The sequence below is a fragment of the Scophthalmus maximus genome, chromosome 10, assembly GCF_022379125.1.
Source record: "Scophthalmus maximus strain ysfricsl-2021 chromosome 10, ASM2237912v1, whole genome shotgun sequence".
Taxonomy (NCBI): domain Eukaryota; kingdom Metazoa; phylum Chordata; class Actinopteri; order Pleuronectiformes; family Scophthalmidae; genus Scophthalmus; species Scophthalmus maximus.
Window position 1 is genome coordinate 17510240 of NC_061524.1, and position 19474 is coordinate 17529713.

Below are 19474 nucleotides of genomic sequence, written 5' to 3' on the forward strand. Positions count from 1 at the left end.
GGAAATTGTGATGAACTTCACTTTCAAAATGAAACTGTCACATGAACTGTCTGTGGGTAAAAAAGCACAAGTGCAGTTAGACAGTTAAATTATGGTCAGAATTTAAAAGAAATACTTCATATGCACAATTCATATACTTAACAGTACATTTAACTAATTGGACAGTGGCAATTAGTCCCTGTTTGCATTGCAATTATCACATTAAATGTTTACATTTTACCTGTTCTCTTGTAGTAATCAGTATCAGATCCAGACCTGCCATTTGCTTATTTTTCAAAGGTTAAACTTCTGCAGTGAATCCTTCAAAACCAAAGTTTTACTATACTGTAGTAGTAGACTGCTTCAGAGATTTGATTTTATTGATGGACCCCCCATCAGCCAGAGCGAAACCCAGCAGCCATCACAGCAAACGAAGAGCGGTAACACCTCCTAGTGGCATTAATTGAGTTCAGCATGCACGAGACCAGTTGGTCTCTGTTGACTCACAGCAAAAGGGATACATTATGAACAACTGTATAATAAAGACACGAGGAAACACTAGATCCTACTCAGTTTGTCCAGATCTGTGGCTACAACTGAAGGCACCGTGATGAAACAGTTAGTAGTCGATTGACAGAAAGTTTGCTGATAACTATTGTATTAATCATGATATTTTTTCATTTATTGACATATACAGAATCACTTGAAACTGAATATCTTTTGAGTTTGTGACTGTTGTGTCCGTAGATCAACCAAAGACATTTGAAGACGCTGGGAAGCTGTGACTGGCCTTTTATGACCTTTTTACTGACAAAACAATCAATAAAAACAAAAGAAAGAGTTATGTATTTTAGAAAAAGAAAACTGGTATGCTTACAATCTGCAATTACAAACACACACATGGCGGGCAATAAGCCGATGGCGGTAGAATATTACCCTGTATATAAAATGTAGTAGCCTACTTTTAGACCAACAATATTATAAATATAAGCTTATAAGAGTTCCTCTCATTTAGGCAGGAATATGAATAAATAGAAATAGAAAAGTGCCATGTCATTTTTTTGTGGGGACGTTTCAGGCCAATCTCTTGTTCCTGTGTAGCTATACAATTGGAAAAAAAGACTGAAAAGAGATTCCGTCCGAGCGGACATCGGGTTTTCTTCGTTGGTGCCCAAACTGAAAGTGAAACGCACAACAACAGAAGAGAAAAGTCCCCGCCTCGCCAGAGAGACAGCGGCTCCTCGGATCACTGGGAACCACGGCGTGCAGGGAAACTCGCGAAGGCAATGACGGCGTCCGACTCAAGCAGGTTCACCGCGTTGCTTTTCGCCTTCGTGTTGTTCTCCTCCCAGGTGTCACTGTGAGTAAAGTTGCGCATCTCGCACATGTGGAGTTCGGAAAGATGGCGGCGTTTCCCGACGCAGCTGCTGTGTCGCGGGTCAAGCGTGTTCGGAAACCGCCGCCACAACACCTGGGGTCAAGGGCGAGCCGTCAGTCAAGAGCCGTCAGTCAAGTGTCGATGCGCCTCCGAAAGATAATACGTATGATAAGCGACTTTTATTTGATCATAATTGAACAGCCATTTCCGCGTTCCGGGCTGTTTCGGTGGCAGACAGTCCCCGGAACCTTCAAGAGCGAAGAACAGGACGCGGCTCTTTAACACTGTGACACTAGCTGGAGCAGCCAGTCAAAACCAAAGTTTTTACTATACTGTAGTAGTAGTAGACTACAAGTGTTTTGTCCTCCAAGTGTTTTCTCTCCAAATATTCAGTTTAAAAACACCTTCTTTTTTTTTTCTAAAGCTTTAAGCGCACGTTTGTTCCGCCTGTGGTCAGTGCTTCACGTGTGTGTGTGTGTGTGTGTGTGTGCGTGTGGGCGGGTGTGATCGTTGTCGCCCCTGGTGGTCGCTCTGGTGTAGAACACCCGCTGTCAGTGTGGTTCTCATCAACCGTCGCGCAGCGGCGGACCTTTGGCCTCAGGGGCCGGGGGTGAGCCCAGCGCCGCCTTGGTCACCACCACAACAAGGCACTCAGTCAATCAAATTTTTAAAAGATTTATAAAAATAAAAAAAAAGATCAAATTTATTTAAATGAACCTTACAAACACAAGTACAAAGACAAGGTTCACATAGTGCAAGTCACATTTTGTCATGTAATAAGTCATCTACCTCCTACAACATATATATATATATATATATGAAGGCTTGAATAATTGTTTTTTTTACTTAAGCAATTCAGGTACCATATAATACGAACACAACAGAAGTAAACAAAAAAAAAGACAGTAAATACAATAAATAAAAAACGAAAAACAGAAAATGATAAAAATGTTACACAGGGGGCTAAAATAAGTCAGACATAAGTTTATTAAGGTAAGGTGATAAATACTTTTACTGCGATTGATTCCAACCGATAAATGTCACATTGACTGGAGAGAAGCCATTAGAGATTACTAAATGCTTTCTTTCGCTGTTGTACTTGTGGTTAGTTGCCCCACACTCGCTCCACACTCCGCTCCCCAGTGTTTTTCACTGAGATGTTTTGGTAACCACCTCACTTTCAAGTTCGTACTGTTTTTTTCCCTCTGATCACCAGGGCGTATTTTTCGGCCTCATTTCAAACTGAAGGGGAAGTCTCCCTTCACCCAGTTAAAGGACTGTTCCGTAACAGAAGGCAGGTGTGCACAGATGGCACCTACAAGCACGAGGGGAGGACCTGTTGTCTGTGTGCTGCTGGTGAGTGTCAGCGGTTGACTAGACATTTGGACTTGAATGGCTGTAGGGGAATAATAAGGGATGGTATATGTTATCCTTTAATGAAAATCATTAAACCACTGATTCCCAAACAATTTTTTTTTGCTGTGGTGTCCTTTTACACTTTGTCGACAGTGTAATGATGTGAGATGCCATAATTAATCATCCAAGTGACATTTTACTGCACAACAGGAACTTTTAGCTAATTGTTCTTATATACTTTTACTTAAGTAAAATATCTGAGTTCTTCCACCACTGTAGTGATCTTCTTCCATGCGTGCCCCAGTTTCTTGGAAAACATGTTATTGATTCAGTGCTTAAATTATAACATTTTCAAATCCATCTTGGATTGAAGACACAAGGGATGACACTGGACTCTAGCTTTTTTTTTTTTAACAAAGTCTGACATTTGATTTGTTTAAGTATAGTAAAACTCTGTCATAAACCACACCAAATCCGTTTTATATGTTTTTAGCATTTTTATCCATGAAGGTGTTGACTCAGAAGCAACTGGACTTGGTTGTAGTTAGCATCATTTATAATTTATCATTTATCATTGTTTTAAATGTACCCATTGTCACCTGTCTGTAAACCAGAGTTGTGTGCAAATTTTCCAAAAATACTTAATTATAATTTTACATTACATTAAGAGCATTATATAACATACAGTATAAAACTGTATGTGATACTGTATGTCAGAGGCCCTGGGGGAAAAATGAGCCAGGGGCATCAAGTTATCTTTGTTAGACTATGATTGAAATCAAATGCATTACATAGTGAAAAAATATGCGCAATGTAATCATAGTATTAACAAAAATATAAAAACTCTGTCTTATGGCCTCAAGAAAAGCTTGAAAACATGGCCCATCACTCAAAATCTGAAGCTGCTGCAGAAAGCTGACATCAAACGTGTTTAGCAAGATTTTGAGAAAAATGTGCATTTCGAGCCGTTTTCATTTAGGTTGCTGCCATGCCTACTTTTAGAATATGTTTGCATGTGGGTGTGTGTTTCATCAGCTCGCCCAAACTGACCAAAACTTTTCTTTCCTGTCTGGGGCTCGTGTGTCCCCGTACTTTAGGCCGGCGGCTGGAGAGTCATTGCTCTGCTGCAGACGATTATGGAAAATGTGTGCTCTGTGATTCTGGGACGTACAACAGTCATCCTAACGCCCTGCAGCGCTGTGAGCCCTGCAGATCCTGTGAACACCCCGACGGTACAAACAGAATAGGATATCACCGCCTCTTTGATTTTCACTAACCAAAACAGCACAGATGTTGGTAAAAATATCCTCACATTTTCATTGTAGGCGTTTTGATTTGCCACACTAAGAAAGTACAGATGTTATTACACCAAGCCTTTAATATATCTATATAAGATCTATATATCTAGGTATAAATTGTACAATATTATTTCCCAGTAGTTCTGATGAAGTGATGCACCAACCTGACAAATTCGCATTAGTATTTCTACTTCCATTTGCATGCTTATATGCTTTCATATACTTACCACAATGTAATTAAAATTTCTCCACCTATAGCAAAGGAAGGAAGTGTCGTCTCAGCCTCGTGTTAATGTGGACAAATACAAATAATCACAATAAGAGCTTAAGTGATTAGTCAGTTAATTGATTGATTATTCTGATGAATAAGGTAACGTTGAAGTAAATTTTCAAACAAATATGCCAAACATTCCCTGCATCTCAAATTTCATGATTTTCTGCTTTGTTTGTTGTTTTGTTTATATCATAGATTAAGTGCCTTTGGGTGCAGTCAGTTGGTGTAATGAAAAGAAAAAACACGTTAAAGATACCAGCTTGGACTTTGGTGGGGGAAATGTGATTAGCATATATTTCACTATTTTCTGACACTTTTTGAATTTTCAATTTAGCAATTAATCCAAAGAATTGTGTTCAGAGTTATTGATATTGAAAATGATTTAGTTTTAACCCTAATCTTGATCAGTTCCACACTCAGAGATATCCCTACTTTATATAATGAATAATGAATGAATACAGTACGCAGAGGAAATTTTGAAATAGAGAATAAAAAGAGTTAATCTTGGTGCCAACTACAGTATGAAAGATTAAGCTCCAGTGTTATTGTAGGAATGTAAGACTGACAAGCAACACAATATCTCACTTTCTCCTGTTCCATTGTTTTAGCTAATCTAGAGGAGGAGGAAAACTGCACCCCAGCCAGGAATGCTAAATGTCGATGCCAAAAAGACCACTTTTGCATCAGTGACACAGAAAATTGCAGAATCTGCCATGCTTGTAGAATGTAAGTACGTTTAAGTTTTTCTCTCTCTCCTCATTTTTAATTTTTAAAAAAGTCTCATCAGATTATTGACATTATTGATTTATCATATGATACATGAATATGAACTCAGTAATAATAATAATTTCTGGGGCAATGTATTGTGCAACAAAAAGATAATCGTGACAGGCCTACTAGAGAGAAAAAATGAATGCTACATTTTTGCAGTCAAGATTCATTTTGTCACTCATACTTGTTTTCCTTTTGGTTCCAGATGTGGCACTGAGGGTGTCAGAGTAGACTGCACAGCTACCAACAACACAGTCTGCAATGAAAGATCTGAAGGTATGCTTTAGTCATTTGTAAAAAACAGAAATGGCAAACTTTTTGTTTGTAATAGAAAAATAATGTGTTTGTGTTTCAGGGCTAGAAAGTGGGGAAAAAGCTGCCATAATTGTCTCAATCCTAGTATTTGCAATATTAATAGCAGCTGCACTGTACTACATGTATGTGAGAAGAAGAAAAATGCGTGAGTATTTCCCCTACTTTAAAACCAGTGACCAGCAGAGGGCACTAGAACAGTATGTGTTTCTCAGTGAAATGGCAAAGTATGTTAAAGATTCACTTGTCATAAATAGTCTGATTGTTTGTTTTCTGATCATTTGTCTCATAAGGTAGTAGAAATCTGACCCCGGCCCAAACAAACGGCAACCCAGCCGAAGTGGTGAGTTATTCCACAGTGTAAAGCTCTCCGACTCATCTCTGACCAGCTTTGAGATGTTTGGACTATATCCTGCTTTTCATAGTTTTTCTGTCTTCTCACCACCTTTGTCACACATAGACATATATTTGTATGATAAACTCTTTCCTATCTGTCCTCTAATGTTTGCATAGCTGCCCCTTTCTCTAGGATGTGCAGGTTAGTTGTCTGAAACCTGTAATATCCTTGTATCTAGCGTGCTTCTGCTGTGGTGTGACAAATAGTATTTGTAAAGCTAGTGAAAGCAGCTTGTTATTTTATTGCTGTGGACTTGAAAATAATGTGTCAACATTTCATTTTTCTTCCTTTCAGGAGTTTCTGCCTGTTAAAGGTAAGAAAAATGCAACAACATGTCTTTAATTGAGGTTTATGTAAGGTTTAGTGGCTTTTTCTATGTTTTGAGCCTGTCGGATGACATAGCTGATTAGAATTTGCATATAAATCTAATGTCATTAATTATCGATTCTGATTCTGTGTCCGTTTTATCTGGGTTCTGTGTGGGAGGGTTCGTTGTCATTTAGTTTTACCCTGACCAATCAGTCGGGAGCAACGTATCCTGCTGAAATGACTTAATTTGTTGACACCTTTGCACTGTGACAAGGTGCAGTCAACGTGTTGCAGGACAATTTGACAATTTCAGATCTAAATTGTCATCAGCTATCTGTCGCATTACAAAAAACTATACCTCATCTACACCTTCTTTTTTTTTGCCATTTTGGGGCAGTTTTTCTGTTCTGCTTTTTAATTATTTTTTTGAAAGATGTGGTAATTTTTATGGCTCTGGCACAGGAAGATGACATCCCAGTTTGAACCCCTCCTACTAAGCTCTGATTGGCTTGTTTGATTTGCTAAGTAGCACAACAAACGTCACTCAAACAACTGAAGACGTGAGCAGTGATTCTGAGGTCTCAAATCATCCATTAAACTCAAGATTGCCCCCACGTGATTAGTTGTGTTGTGCTTTGTGGCATTAATCCCTATTCTTAATTCCCTGTGTTGTTCATTGATTGCAGATCTCCATCTTCACCTTCCTGACATTGCAGCCATTCTTGGCTGGAAGGATATGAAGGATGTAGCAATGCGTAGTGGGATATCAACTACTGCTATCGATTCTTGTAAACTGGACCACCCCAATAATAGTGAGGAACAGACCCTCCAACTCCTGGTGAAATGGGTGGAGAAACAGGGCATGGGTGCCTCAAAAGACTTGATCGAAATCCTACAAAAAAGCGACAAACACTTCAAGGCAGAGAAGGTGAAAGAGATACTGCAAAATGACAGCACCGCTACATCAAACAATCCTGTTTGATTGTGTCTATTGTAAACAGTATTTTAATGTTTGCCGTGCTGTCTATTGAGCAAATTACTATTTTGGAAAGATACCCTTTTAGATGTTTGACATGATAGGCCTGAGCTGTAGTTACTGATTTGAAATTTTATGTTTTGAGTCTTCTCTGTCTTTAGAAAAGACTTAAACTTCATAAAAAGCTGAATTAATGGTTTGGTTTTTGTAGGGACGAAGATGATATGTAATGGTGTCACAGAGGCATGGCACGGGGCAATCATTATAATCTGCTTCTCAATTGGATTGAAAGGTTTTCTGGAATATTCTCCACCAAAAAATGGATCACGCTCCATGCACTGAATCACACCTCCATTCTTGTAGATCATATTACTCAAGTCCTCAGATCTTTACACTGAGGACTACAAAATACGATTGTTGGTTTACAAAGCACTGAATGGTTTAGGGCCAAACATATCCTCTGCTACGAACCATCCAGACGTCTCAGGTCGTCTGGGACAGGTCTTCTCTCTGTCCCCAGAATCAGAACTAAACATGGAGAGGCAGCATTCAGTTATTATGCTCCACATATCTGGAACAAACTCCCAGAAAACTGCAGGACAGCTGCAACTCTGTTATTTAAAAATCAAGTTTGAAGACTATTTTGTTTGCCGCTGCCTTTCATTAAATACTATCTATGCATTTCTTGTACTGCACTGTAACTTTTATCACCTGTCTTTTTATTTTTTTTAAATGTTTTTCTTTTCTTTTTAATTCCTTATTATTTATTGTGATTTTATATGTTTTTTCCCAATTGCTTTTAATGTTTTATGTAAAGCACTTGAATTGCGTTGTTGTTGAAATGTGCTATACAAATAAACTTGCTTGCCTTCTGCTGATATATGGATGTTGTTTGTGAGTGATGCTACATATTATATAATGTGCAATAAGTCTGAATGAATCTGGAATTAGTGTCACTTTTTGGTTTCTTCCTTGTTGTGTTAGCTTTGGTCATCTAATGCTGATAGAAAACCGATTTTCTATAGTTGTGATTGTTGTGGTTCTTGCCCTCAGTTCTGTCGTTTGCTTTTGGTCTGCTTCGCTGGAGCATAAAGCAACACCTTGTGGATCCAAAGTTTTTCTTTTAACAAACACTGCAGCTGCTTATACCGTCATGTAATAACAATGTTATCTTGTGTTGGTTGTTATTTTGTAATTGTGCCATTTCCAGTATTGGCAGAGATAGTTTATATTATAACCATCACAGATCAAGGCACAACTTATACAACTTGTTTACATTTTCAAGCATCTCAGTTAAAGTAACTGTTGAAATCAGCAACATACCAAACAATCACTCTCTTGCACCCGGTCCACTTAACCGCCATCAACTAACTGTTTTCTTCTTTCTGTAATTGATACATAAGATTAATTCTTGCCAATGCAGAATTTATATGCAACTGCGTTTGTTGCTTTTTAAAGTGTGTGCAAAGCTTAAGAAAAATAAGAGCATGTCCACAACTTAGTAGTTTTCCCCCCATTGTAGTCTTCTCAGTGAAATACACACTCACACAAACCCTATTGACACGTCAGGCCCCTCTGCAAGACAGGGGCCGCATCATTTGGTAATAACGCGGGATATCAGATGTTGTAGTCCTTTGGTGTTTAACCACCCAACAAATTTGCAATAATTAAATAACCAAAACCAAGTCCACTCACCCCACCTCTGCTCCTATCTGCCAGCCAGCCACACCCACCTCATTAGTTCATTCCCCTCACCTGGTCTCTCAGCTGCATCTCATCCACAATCAAACCAAGTGTATATAAGCCTCCAGTTCACAGACTCAGTGCCAGATTGTTCTTTGCATCGATTGCAGACTTTCCAGCGTTTGGACTGATTTTGACCCTTCTTCACCCCGACTTCCCTGCCTCGTCTCTGCCACGGTAAACACCTCTGCCTTCTGTCCCCAACTACAAGCTTTGTCAGTGTGTTTCTAGAGCACTGTCTGCCTGTCTCCTCGGCGGCCTGGCTTCTCCCCGTACCTGCTCATTGTCGTGAGTTTCCAGCCATCAATGCTGTAATTTGCCTCATTTTACAGACTCTAAGCTGTGTTACGCCCCGGTCATCTGGACTGCTCCTGGGTGCCTGCTCCTCGCCTGGTATATGCTACAAGCTGCCTTTAGCCTGTTTTCTCTGCCAACCTGCTGGTCTGCTGCAATAAAGGACATTGCCAACTCTCCCCGTGGTGTACTACTCTTGGGTTCACCCCCCCCCCCCCCCCCCCCCCCCCCGTGACAGTACAATCTGGCCAGTTATGGACCCAGCAGACACGTCGTCACCATGAAGTCGCTTCGAGAGGATTGAGAATGTCCTCTAGCGACATGAAGCAGCAGCTTTTAACCAAGCACAGACTCTTGCAGCGTCTTCTGGAGAACTCCCTCTTCATGAAGGCCGAGAAGTGTGAGTCTCACGCCACTTCCGTCCCCTTCCTGGGGTACATTGTGGGCCAGGGCAGTATGCAGATGGATCCGGCCAGAGTATCGGGGGTAACCTTCTGGTCAATTCGGGACTCCCGCAAGCAGTTGGAACGGTTCCTGGGGTTCGCTAATTTCTACCGCGTTTCATCCGCAACTACAGCTCCATTGCCGCCCCTCTCACAGCTCTCACCTCCTCCAAGGTCCCCTTCCTCTGGACTCAGGCTGCAGAAAAAGGCCTTTCTGACCCTCAAGTCCCAGTTCACCTCCGCTCCCATCCTCCAGGTACCCGATCCTGAATGTCAGTTTGTGGTGGAAGTGGATGCCTCCGACTTGGGAGTGGTCTTATCTCAACATTTGGCCACTGAGGGTCAACCTGGACCCAGTGCTTGCCCCCCTAACCGTCTATTCGTTCCACAAACCCTGAGGTCTGACGTTCTCCAGTGGGCCCACGTCTCCAAGCTCACCTTTCACCCGGGGATCCAAAGAACCTGTGACATCCTCCTTCAGCGGTTCTGGTGGTCTACCCTTTGTAAACGCCTGCCCAGTTTGTAACCAGGACAAGTAATCTTGCCAGGCTCCAGCTGGCTTCCTACAGACTCTCCGTGCCACATCGCCCTTGGTCCAACATATCACTAGATTTTGTCACCAGTCTACCCCCATCTGACGGCAACACGACCATCCTCACTGTGGTAGACCAGTTCAGCAAGATGGCCCATTGTGTGCCCCTGCCTTAACTCCCCTCAGCCAAAGAGACAGCCAGGTTGGTTCTCCTCCACGTCTTCCGACTTCATGGTCTCCCTGTCGACGTGGTATCAGATGGAGGACCCCAGTTCGACTGTTTTCTGGAAGGAGTTCTGTGGACAGCTTGGAGCCAAGGTCAGTCTGTCCTCCAGGTTCCAGCCCCAGTCCAATGGCCAGACGGAACGTAAGTACGGCTTAATTCAACCTCATTATTGTGTGTAGTGTAACCAAATATGTTGTATTTGTAATAGCCAATAAAAGATACTTAGTAGAAAATGTTTGGAGTCAATTCGTTTATTATTTTAGTCTGTCTGATTATGATAACATATCTATCAGTAATGAGACAACAACTTGAGCCTCTATTTGATAAAAAGAATTAGCTATCACAGTTTCCTTTGGCCATGTGCGATATTAGATGTTCCGACAACTGTCATTGAATGACGTTGATGCTGAACAACTCCTGAAAACATGTAATATTTCTCAGGCAAGTTCCGAAGCATTTCCCGTGTCATTACTTTGGTCTGTACCACTTTGTAAATAAAGTAGAAGAATTATTGTTGGAATTTCCGTCAATCCTCTCTAAGAATAGTCTTCTCAGGCAGCAAGCAAGTTCATCTTATCTACGGCAAGCCAAAACAATCATTGAGCAGCTGATGTCTCACTGGAGGTGTCATAGCGGGGAAATGACGACATTACCTTAAACTAAATACACTGCAGAGACCAGGAACGGGCAGACTATCTTGGGACACCGAACATTGTGAACCGGAAGTCTCCTCAATATTGAGCTCGTATAATAAATACTTCTGCTTAAGACATCCACAGTTTCCGTCTTCCTTAATCAGCATCCCCTCCATCAATTATTCCATTTTAGCTGAGTCTGACGAACAGGACTCTAAATCATGACATGTAGAAGTCATACTCCTCCACAAGCTTAATGTTTTGTTTTTTTCCTTCTGTCCGCATCAAGTAAAACACTTTGTGCACAACACTCGTGTATTTTAATTCACCGTGGAATTAAAAGCTCTGCCCCGTAGCTCGCAGGAACCTATTTCAGGGTCGAGCAGAGGAAGCTGCGGGCGGTGTCTGTTTCTATGGGTGGAGCCGCACAGTCAGGAAATGAGGAGGAGGGGGGAAGAAGCTGTGAGGCTCTTCCGTCGTCGATGAGTTCGGAGACGGAGCCGCTTCCACCGCATGTCAGCCCGCCTCGCGGAGCTCACCGCCATGAACCCGGACCGGAGAACCGAGCAGAGGTAGGTGCTTTTTTTTTTTTTGAACTCGCTCTTCTGTACGCGCCGCTGTCGACTCGCACACCGACTATCGCCGGCCCAAGCTGCCACACTGTGGGCAATTGAGTTGCCCGAGAACAGCGCGGTCCTGCTGTTGGTTATTAACGTCTGCCTCGCACATCGTCGCTTGGAGCAGCGGCCGGTCGACAGCAGCGAGTGACTCGTCGCGTCTGTGTTGCGTGTTCCTCCGCGTTTGCGTCGCGATGAGCGGGTCGCTGCGTCGTCGTCGTCGTTGCTGGGGGAACCGAGGAGGAGAGGTGACGTAACCGCTGGCGGTGTGTCCACTCCACACACACGGTGACACACGGTGACGGGCTGCTCATTTGTTCCGTTACACCCGGTAACCAGGCGCAGTCAACGCCACCACGGTCAACAGCCATTAACTCTACACGTACTTTTCCTCATGTGTTCAGTTCATGTTCATGCTCAGTACAAGTTTAACGCAGACCACTTAACACACACAGCTGCAGTTAATTAGTATGATTGGTATGCCCAGCAGTGTTTCCCCTACCATTGAATTACCCCCTGAAATGTCAAATTGATTTTAATATATATATCTCAAATAGAAAACCATTTCAGGTCACTTTCCTTATACACCTTATTCCTGTATGAAAGATGTGGATGAAACTTAATGTGATTCGTGAACCCTAACCCACCCGCCCCAACCAGTAAACCTAAGGGGAAACACTGCCCAGCATTATCAAATAGCTGCGACTAGTGATTCCTTCCATTTGTCCCAGTTAATCAATTTTGTCTTATTGAATGTCAGGAAATGTACTTGCATTATACTTTCCCACAGCCCAATGAGATGTTAGCTTCAGGTTTTCATTCAACCAGCAGTACCTAAAACTCAAATATATTCAGTTTGTTATCACGTGTGACCAAACAAAGCATCAAATTAGCGGTCGACCGATATGGCTTTTCCCGGCCTATACCAGACCGATAACCGATATTTGATGGCAGTAAAAAAACAAAAGGGTCAGGTGTCATAATTTAGACGGCGCAACTCTAAACGCAAAAAAGTTCTGTTGAAATGCCTTAAAGCATATGTTTAATTCACAGGAACTTTCAACATGACGTTAACACACACACGCTGCAGGGAGCTATAAGCAGCATTATTATGAAGTTGAACAAACAAACATTGATGGTGGGACATTGCTAAAGTCCAGAGAGTAGTGACAGTGACTGCATCAGAGCCAAAGAAGTGCATTTTTCTACATCAAATTACAACTGGGAAGCTGGAACCAACACTTGTCATTTTTATTGTAAAAAATGATTCCTAAATAAGCAAAAAAAAAAAAGTATTTCTGTTAAATCAATCTTTAACAGGAGTTATTTTTATTTGAAAGGTTTGTCTCGCTATAAAGGTTCTCGCTACTTCTTTACACTATTAATGTTGTGAGCCCTGCAGCTGTAACTGAAACCTTGTTTTAATGGAAAAAGTGAGTAACTAAAGATGCAGTCTTTGATTATGTTGAACGTTACCTTCAAGTGTACCAACACTGTTCCTAAGTGATTTAAAAATGAGTTCAAGCATATGCCTCTTGTCTGGCCCGATGTTTGTTATGATGGACGGAGCCATGTAAGTGTTGGATAGTATCCCAGTGAATATGCCCAGGGAAAGTTCCCCCGCCCCTGTGGCTTCTCATACTCATCTCTGACGGAGAACACTTAATAATCTCATGATCTTTACTGATATCATCGTGTACGTCTAGCTCCTCATATCCTCCCACTTTAAATGCATTATTTACCGTTATTTTAAACGTTGTGCAGTCAACCCTCGCCCGAGCATTCAAAGTGTTTTCAATTCTACTTAAAGTAAGAGCGTGACCAATAACCTTATGTCATTTCCTCTTTTGCACAATATATTGCTTTACTCGTTGTGCTATCTGATGACGTGCAGGAAAGAAGATAATAACGTCAATGTGGGCGTTTTCCACATTGTTTCAATCAGAAGCTGAATTTCACTGTATAGAAACTTTGTTTTTGAGAAAGGAGGGTTTTATTACGAGGTTTTATTATGATGTGGATGGTAACGGGGACAATGTTGGTAACTAAACTTAGGGGTCATGCTCTTCTAAAGAGCTCGATCTTCCTTCCTTCCATGTTCGACAGTCCGACACTGGACGAGTGCGTCACTCAGCCCCTGCCTCTATATTTAGAGAAACAATCTGTGCTTCCTAATGGGTGGAGTGCTTTTCATATTTATCTGGACTATGATTTCATATATACTTTATTCAGGACACCAAAGCTAATTTTTCTCCTTAACCCACTTTTTTCTCTAAAACCATTTCATATTACTGTTTCAGGATCTGAGCTGCAGCTGCAAAGATGTCTGCGTGGTGCCCAAAAACGTGTTAAAACTAGCCGAAGATGCAAGGGGCCATTGCACGAGTGTGCGTGGTGGTGGCTGCCGCCATTTTAAACCATCCGTTGCTATCTCCCCAAGAGAACGCGACGCTCCCGGACCAGGACGAGGAGCTGATGGCTCGAATGCGGGAGCATGAGCAGAGGCTGGAAATGGAGCAGGCCAAGCTGGAGCAAGAGCTCGCACAGCAGGACTCTCAGCAGGAGGAGACCAGCTCGGAGGGAGGGTATAGTTGGTACTTTTGGAGCACCGTGTCATTCATCATATTATTCACCATAGAGATGTGCAGGGTGGATCTTGCTGACGCAGAAATCCGGCCGTCTGAGGACGAAGACCTATTTACGGAGAGTGGATCGGTCAGCCCTCGGACAGTGACACTCGATAAAGATGTCCTGAGAAACTTCTGTGACAAATGCACCTACTCTTCAGCCCATGAAAACTGGAGGGTGAGGGAGTTTGTAGAGGGCTTTGCCGACGATTTACTAGAATCACTCAGGAGTGTGTGTGACGGGGAGGCAGACATGGAAGTCGGGGACTTTGTCGGGATCGGCAGCATGTTTGAGTCTTGGAAGGTGTGCAAGCCCCTAATGTGCGACCTTTTAGTGCCTTTTTCGCCTCCCGAGCCATTCTCCTTCCAGTTCCATCTGTGGTGCAGCCCCGGCAGCTACATGCCTCCTGATGTGCAGGGCTGTGGCAAGATAAAGGTGACCAGGTTTGGGGAGAGCGGGGAGGGCTGTCTCTGTGGCTCCGCCAACCTCGGAGAGGACATGATTTGCCTGTTGCACGGCAGGAACAAATCCGTCGAGGTGGACCACAGTCCCGACGAGCTACTGTGCTCCAAGAACACGTCTCTCTTAGCCAAAGATCAAGTCATGAAGTGGTTTCAGATCTCCGTGACCAAAGCGTGGGGACGCATCTCTCACAAATATGACTTTGAGGTCACTTTTCGCAACTTGGATGCCGCCGGTGCCCTGAAGATCCGTTTCCGTTCCGGGAAAGTCATTGTACTGAACGTCACACCGGTGGTACAGCTGGAGGACACAGATGCTTATTTTGTCTCGCACTTCCCGTCAGATTGTGACAGTTCTCCAGACGCGCACTGGCCCCTCTCTTTTGCCGTGTACGAGAGGAATTTGCTGAAATATTTCACAAAAATCCTTCCACAGAATTCCTGTCATTTACACTGTCTTCAGATTGTAACTTTCCTACACAGAATGCAGACAGGGCTCACGGGAAAGACCGCCCTTACCAACTACCACCTGAAGACGGCTCTGTTGCACTTGCTGCTGAGTAAAGGGCTCTCTGTGTGGGGCATGGACAGTGTTGAGCACAGGCTTCGCGATGTGCTCTGCTTCCTGCAGAGGAGCCTGCAGGAGAAGAGGCTCCATCATGTTCTGATTGGGAACGGCAAAGTGCCAGAGGAAGTCCGGCTTCCCGGGATCATTGGAAAAGCAGATCCCATCAATCTGTTCAGGTCTCTGGTGCTGCAGACGGAGCTGTACGCGACAACGGTCAGACATTTTCAGGAGATGTTGAGAAATGCACCAGTGCTCATACAAGAGTACACACCTCACTTATCAAATGGAGGTTTACACCACAGACTAGGTGAAAGAGTGTGAAGTCATGTTCAGAGTCTGAACTATTGCTAACCTTCAACCCTCGCAGGTCTTGAAATATCACTCAGCGTAACTAAGTGTAATCTTTCCAAAATAAGCGCACAGACAATTATTGCTGTTGTGGCGATCTGGTCATGTGGTGGTTTTGCTGCAGCTGCTTTCATTCGACTTCTCAGGCTGAAAATAAGGCCTCCAGCTAATACATATACATTAATTCAGCATTTCAACATTGGGTTCTGTTATTTGTAAAATGTAGTCTCAAAATAGGGTACTATAATAATTAAAACTTTTTTATAGGACTGTTCTTACACTTAAAAAAAATCAGCAACAACTCAGTGACATGAAGGATAATCATTTTAACAGAAATACCTCATTATGCCAATCTAAATGAGGAATTTACCAAACAGTGTTTTTGCTTTCATTCATACTGTTGCGAATCTGAAGGCAGCTGTTACATGTGTATTGTTTTTTTTACTGCTTGTTACAGAGCAAAATTTCATTTAGCGTCTACCATTTTTTCTGATTCAAATGATAAATGTTTTTGGAATGAGCTCCAGTTTATTAAACGGTACCACCCTTCAGGGAAAACATTGTAACATTTTTATTGTAATTGAAAATTCTGAATCAGTCATTACATCCATCTATAGAAAAAGTGCCACACTCTGAGATGTCTTTGAAAACATCTGGAATCATACTATTACTGTACCTCATTCCCATTATAATGATTTGATATTCTAAAAATACAAGCACATTTCTCCCTTCAGATGTATCCGTTAAGTGTTAACTCACCATATTTTACTCTTGTATGTTTTGCATTACAAAAATCCTACATGGCTCCACAATAACCATCACCAAAAACATGAATATAAATGGACGGTTTTGAGTTTTTGGTCAGTATTTTCTACAGGCCATAGTCATAGTTGGGGTTCCCCTCAATGTAGGACTTGTAAAAGCCCTTGTAGGTGTCCACACTGTGCCTGGTGGCCTTGACAGTTGGGTCCTCCGACATGCACTCTATCCACTTCTTCAGCTCAGGTGCGTCATTAAGGCAGCTGCAAAGACAAAGGGAATCGAATAATTCACGTAATACTTACAGAACTACGGCATGTGAACATCAATCACACGTCAGGAATGAAAGACTATAAAGAAGACGGTTCACTTGTCTTAGTTTTCTATTGTACCTTTTTGTAATTTTTCTGCTTTCAATGGTCTTTAAATGCTTCCATAAATAAAACGTGTTTATTTTTCAATGTCTCGAGAGATTATTACTTACTGTTGTAGTTCAAAGATCTCCAGCCTCTCAAAAAATGGCCACATCATGTAGTCGATCATTGTGATGGACTCGCCACCAAAGAACTTTGTCTTCCTCTTAACCAGGTCCTGAAGAATAAACATTAAATACACTTAATGTATAGTGATTGCAGAGGGACACGTGGATGAGCTCCGTTCACTCGTTATCTTTGACATTTTAAAAATAAATCCACAGACAATGACAGTTGCCCTCACACTCAGATTACATATCTAGTGAATGCATAAAAAACAAGACTTTGCAACCTACCTTGTTAAATTTGGCAAACTTCTCTTTGAGTTCAGCTTCCAAACCTGAGACATCCTCGCCATTATTCCTTCCTGCTGGGATCTTGCGAAAGTATGGTATTACCTGTAGAAAGCAGAGGCCTTAATATGGTTATTTGGTGATGATGACTTTAGACATGTTCACTAAACAAAACCCCAAAGATGTAGAGGCATTTTTTTTTTCTTTTCATAAAATATACCTTAGAAAAATGCTCCAGCATCATCCTCTGTTGAGCTTTACCGAAGGGAGAGGAAGGAAGCAGCTTCTTCTCAGGGTAAACTTCATCCAGGTAATCGCAGGTGATGGGAGACTCGTAGATCACCTCACCAGCAGGTGTCTCCAGTGTTGGGACAAGACCAAGAGGATTCTTCTCAAGGAACCAGTCAGGTTTATCTTTCAGGTTGATGTTGACGGTGTCATGTCTGAAAGAAAAGGTTTATCAAAAGTGCAGAGGACAGTCATTTCATGTGTCAGGATAAGTAATTAAATAGTTTAAAATCAAGTATGATAAAAGTGTTTCTTTACTTGATTCCTTTGGCATTCAGCACTAATTTGGTTCTCTGGGCAAATGGGCAGAATCTCATGCTGTAAAACCTGATGTTTCCCTGGGGTACTGGACCTGGTGCAGCGCTTCCTGAAAGGTAAGGAGAAAACAAGAGTTTTAATTAATTTTCCATACATGACAAACTAAGACATCATGCTGATTTATGTTTGCTACCATTAAAGCTTTAAAAGGACAATTTACATTTATACACTTGATGTGCTTACTTACTATTGGGCTTCCCATCTACTTCATATGCATTTAGAGTTTATTAGCATCAGATACTGGACTATCTGGACATGTACATTATAGTATACGTTTATAAAAAGGCAGCAAGTGGAGGATGAAAAAAGGTAACTGGCTTTTATTTTGGGCACTTCAATTTTTTTTATTATGTTTTGGGAAGTAAAATAATTTACTCAAGTTCTGTGCTTGAGTACATTTTGGATGTACTCGTACACCAGTGTTTCCATTTCATGCGTCTTTGTGCTTAAATTTGACAGAGGAAAATTGTAATAGCTAATTTGCAGCTATCAGTTTCTTTATAGATTAATATTCTACATTTCAAAACAATTATTTGTATAACTATTTAAGGATGATGCATTGTTACAGTACACGTCAATCATCGTTTCGATGCTGCAGCCACGGCAATCAATCAATAACAACAACCCAATAACATACTACATATGATTACAATCTTTAAAAGAGTACATTTTGCATCACGATGCTTTAAAACCTCAGGCGCTTATACATCGGTGTTATCCATATATATTCTGTAAAGCATCCTGAAATACCTCCTAATCAGAAATAATCACGTAATTAACATGTGAAAAGGAAAAAAAAATCGGCTGTTATTTTCTTTACAAACTCAAAAGTGAACCTGAAGCACTCCTGGGGTTACTTCAGGTCACTGAGGCCACAGTTGCATTTCCTCATGTGATCCACAATGAGTCGCTGCACGCCGCTGGACCCAGTCTCTGCCAGAGCTCATTCACTCACTCACTCCCGTCAATCTTCCCCATCTTGGGGAATGTTATCACATGTTGCCGCGGCCTATCATTGACTCCAAAGATCATGCAAATCCGTCCATAACTTCTTGGAGTTGTCCAGGCAAACCGAACCGATTGCGTAACTTCCTCGGTGGAGGTAGTGATTCACAGGTGAACTCACTACATGTATTTATTTACATTTAGCTGGCAGTCACTTAGACATAAGATTTCGAAAACATGATCACAAAATAATGTATAGTTCATTCAAAAGATTCATATCAATGTAGTTGAATATATTCATTTCTATCCGGAGGGATATAAAGGTTCCCCCTGCTCCGTGGCGCGCTGCAGATGGCCGAGTGCGCGCTGCTCGTCCTACCTTTGGCGAAACACTTTTCAGTCGACATGTTTGTTTGCCCTTCAGCCGGTGGATGAGGTCGAGTGTGTAAGGGGTCTCAGTGTCGACGCGAGCGGGAAAAGTCCTCCGGACGACAGAGAAGACGCTGCACCGTGCACCGAGTTGCCTTTGCGACTGATTCCTTTTACCATCTACTTCCGGTATCGGTCGGTGTCGTGCTCGCCGTTCGCGGGAGCGCGCGCAGCCTCAGTATTTTTATCTGTTTATCGGTCTCGTCACTTCTTGGCAGGTGGAAAACTGCATTTGACTGGTAACAGTGGCCCTTTGCTGGCATTTCAACAGGCAACATGTCGTGGTGGGCAGTAATCTGTAAAATGTGTCCCTCATTTGAGATGAAGTCATTTTGAGGCCCCCAAAAACCAAACTGCTCGTTTGTTTTTTGTGGTGATGGTGACAAATGTTGAATTTGAATGTGTGTAGTTTTAACTATTCAGC

General features: G+C 42.1%; 3 protein-coding genes across 3 annotated transcripts; 2 read left to right on the plus strand and 1 right to left on the minus strand.

Annotated features, from left to right (window-relative positions):
* The first annotated feature begins 680 nt into the window (after positions 1 to 680).
* fas (Fas cell surface death receptor) lies at positions 681 to 7666 on the plus strand. Its single transcript, XM_035605518.2, has 9 exons — positions 681 to 1339; positions 2574 to 2713; positions 3811 to 3945; positions 4894 to 5011; positions 5262 to 5332; positions 5412 to 5516; positions 5662 to 5711; positions 6060 to 6078; positions 6761 to 7666. The coding sequence occupies exons 1-9, from the start codon at positions 1266 to 1268 to the stop codon at positions 7054 to 7056; spliced, it is 1008 nt and encodes a 335-aa protein (XP_035461411.1). The 5' UTR covers positions 681 to 1265; the 3' UTR covers positions 7057 to 7666.
* Positions 7667 to 11060: 3394 nt separating this feature from the next.
* Positions 11061 to 16765, plus strand: LOC118283486 (inositol 1,4,5-trisphosphate receptor interacting protein). The gene is made up of 2 exons (XM_035605507.2): positions 11061 to 11495; positions 13841 to 16765. The coding sequence occupies exon 2, from the start codon at positions 13905 to 13907 to the stop codon at positions 15516 to 15518; it is 1614 nt and encodes a 537-aa protein (XP_035461400.2). The 5' UTR covers positions 11061 to 11495; positions 13841 to 13904; the 3' UTR covers positions 15519 to 16765.
* Positions 16093 to 19210, minus strand: LOC118283488 (glutathione S-transferase omega-1). The gene is made up of 6 exons (XM_035605512.2): positions 19001 to 19210; positions 17617 to 17725; positions 17291 to 17513; positions 17074 to 17175; positions 16789 to 16895; positions 16093 to 16567 (listed from the first exon to the last, which is right to left on the minus strand). The coding sequence occupies exons 1-6, from the start codon at positions 19026 to 19028 to the stop codon at positions 16417 to 16419; spliced, it is 720 nt and encodes a 239-aa protein (XP_035461405.1). The 5' UTR covers positions 19029 to 19210; the 3' UTR covers positions 16093 to 16416.
* Positions 19211 to 19474: the final 264 nt, after the last annotated feature.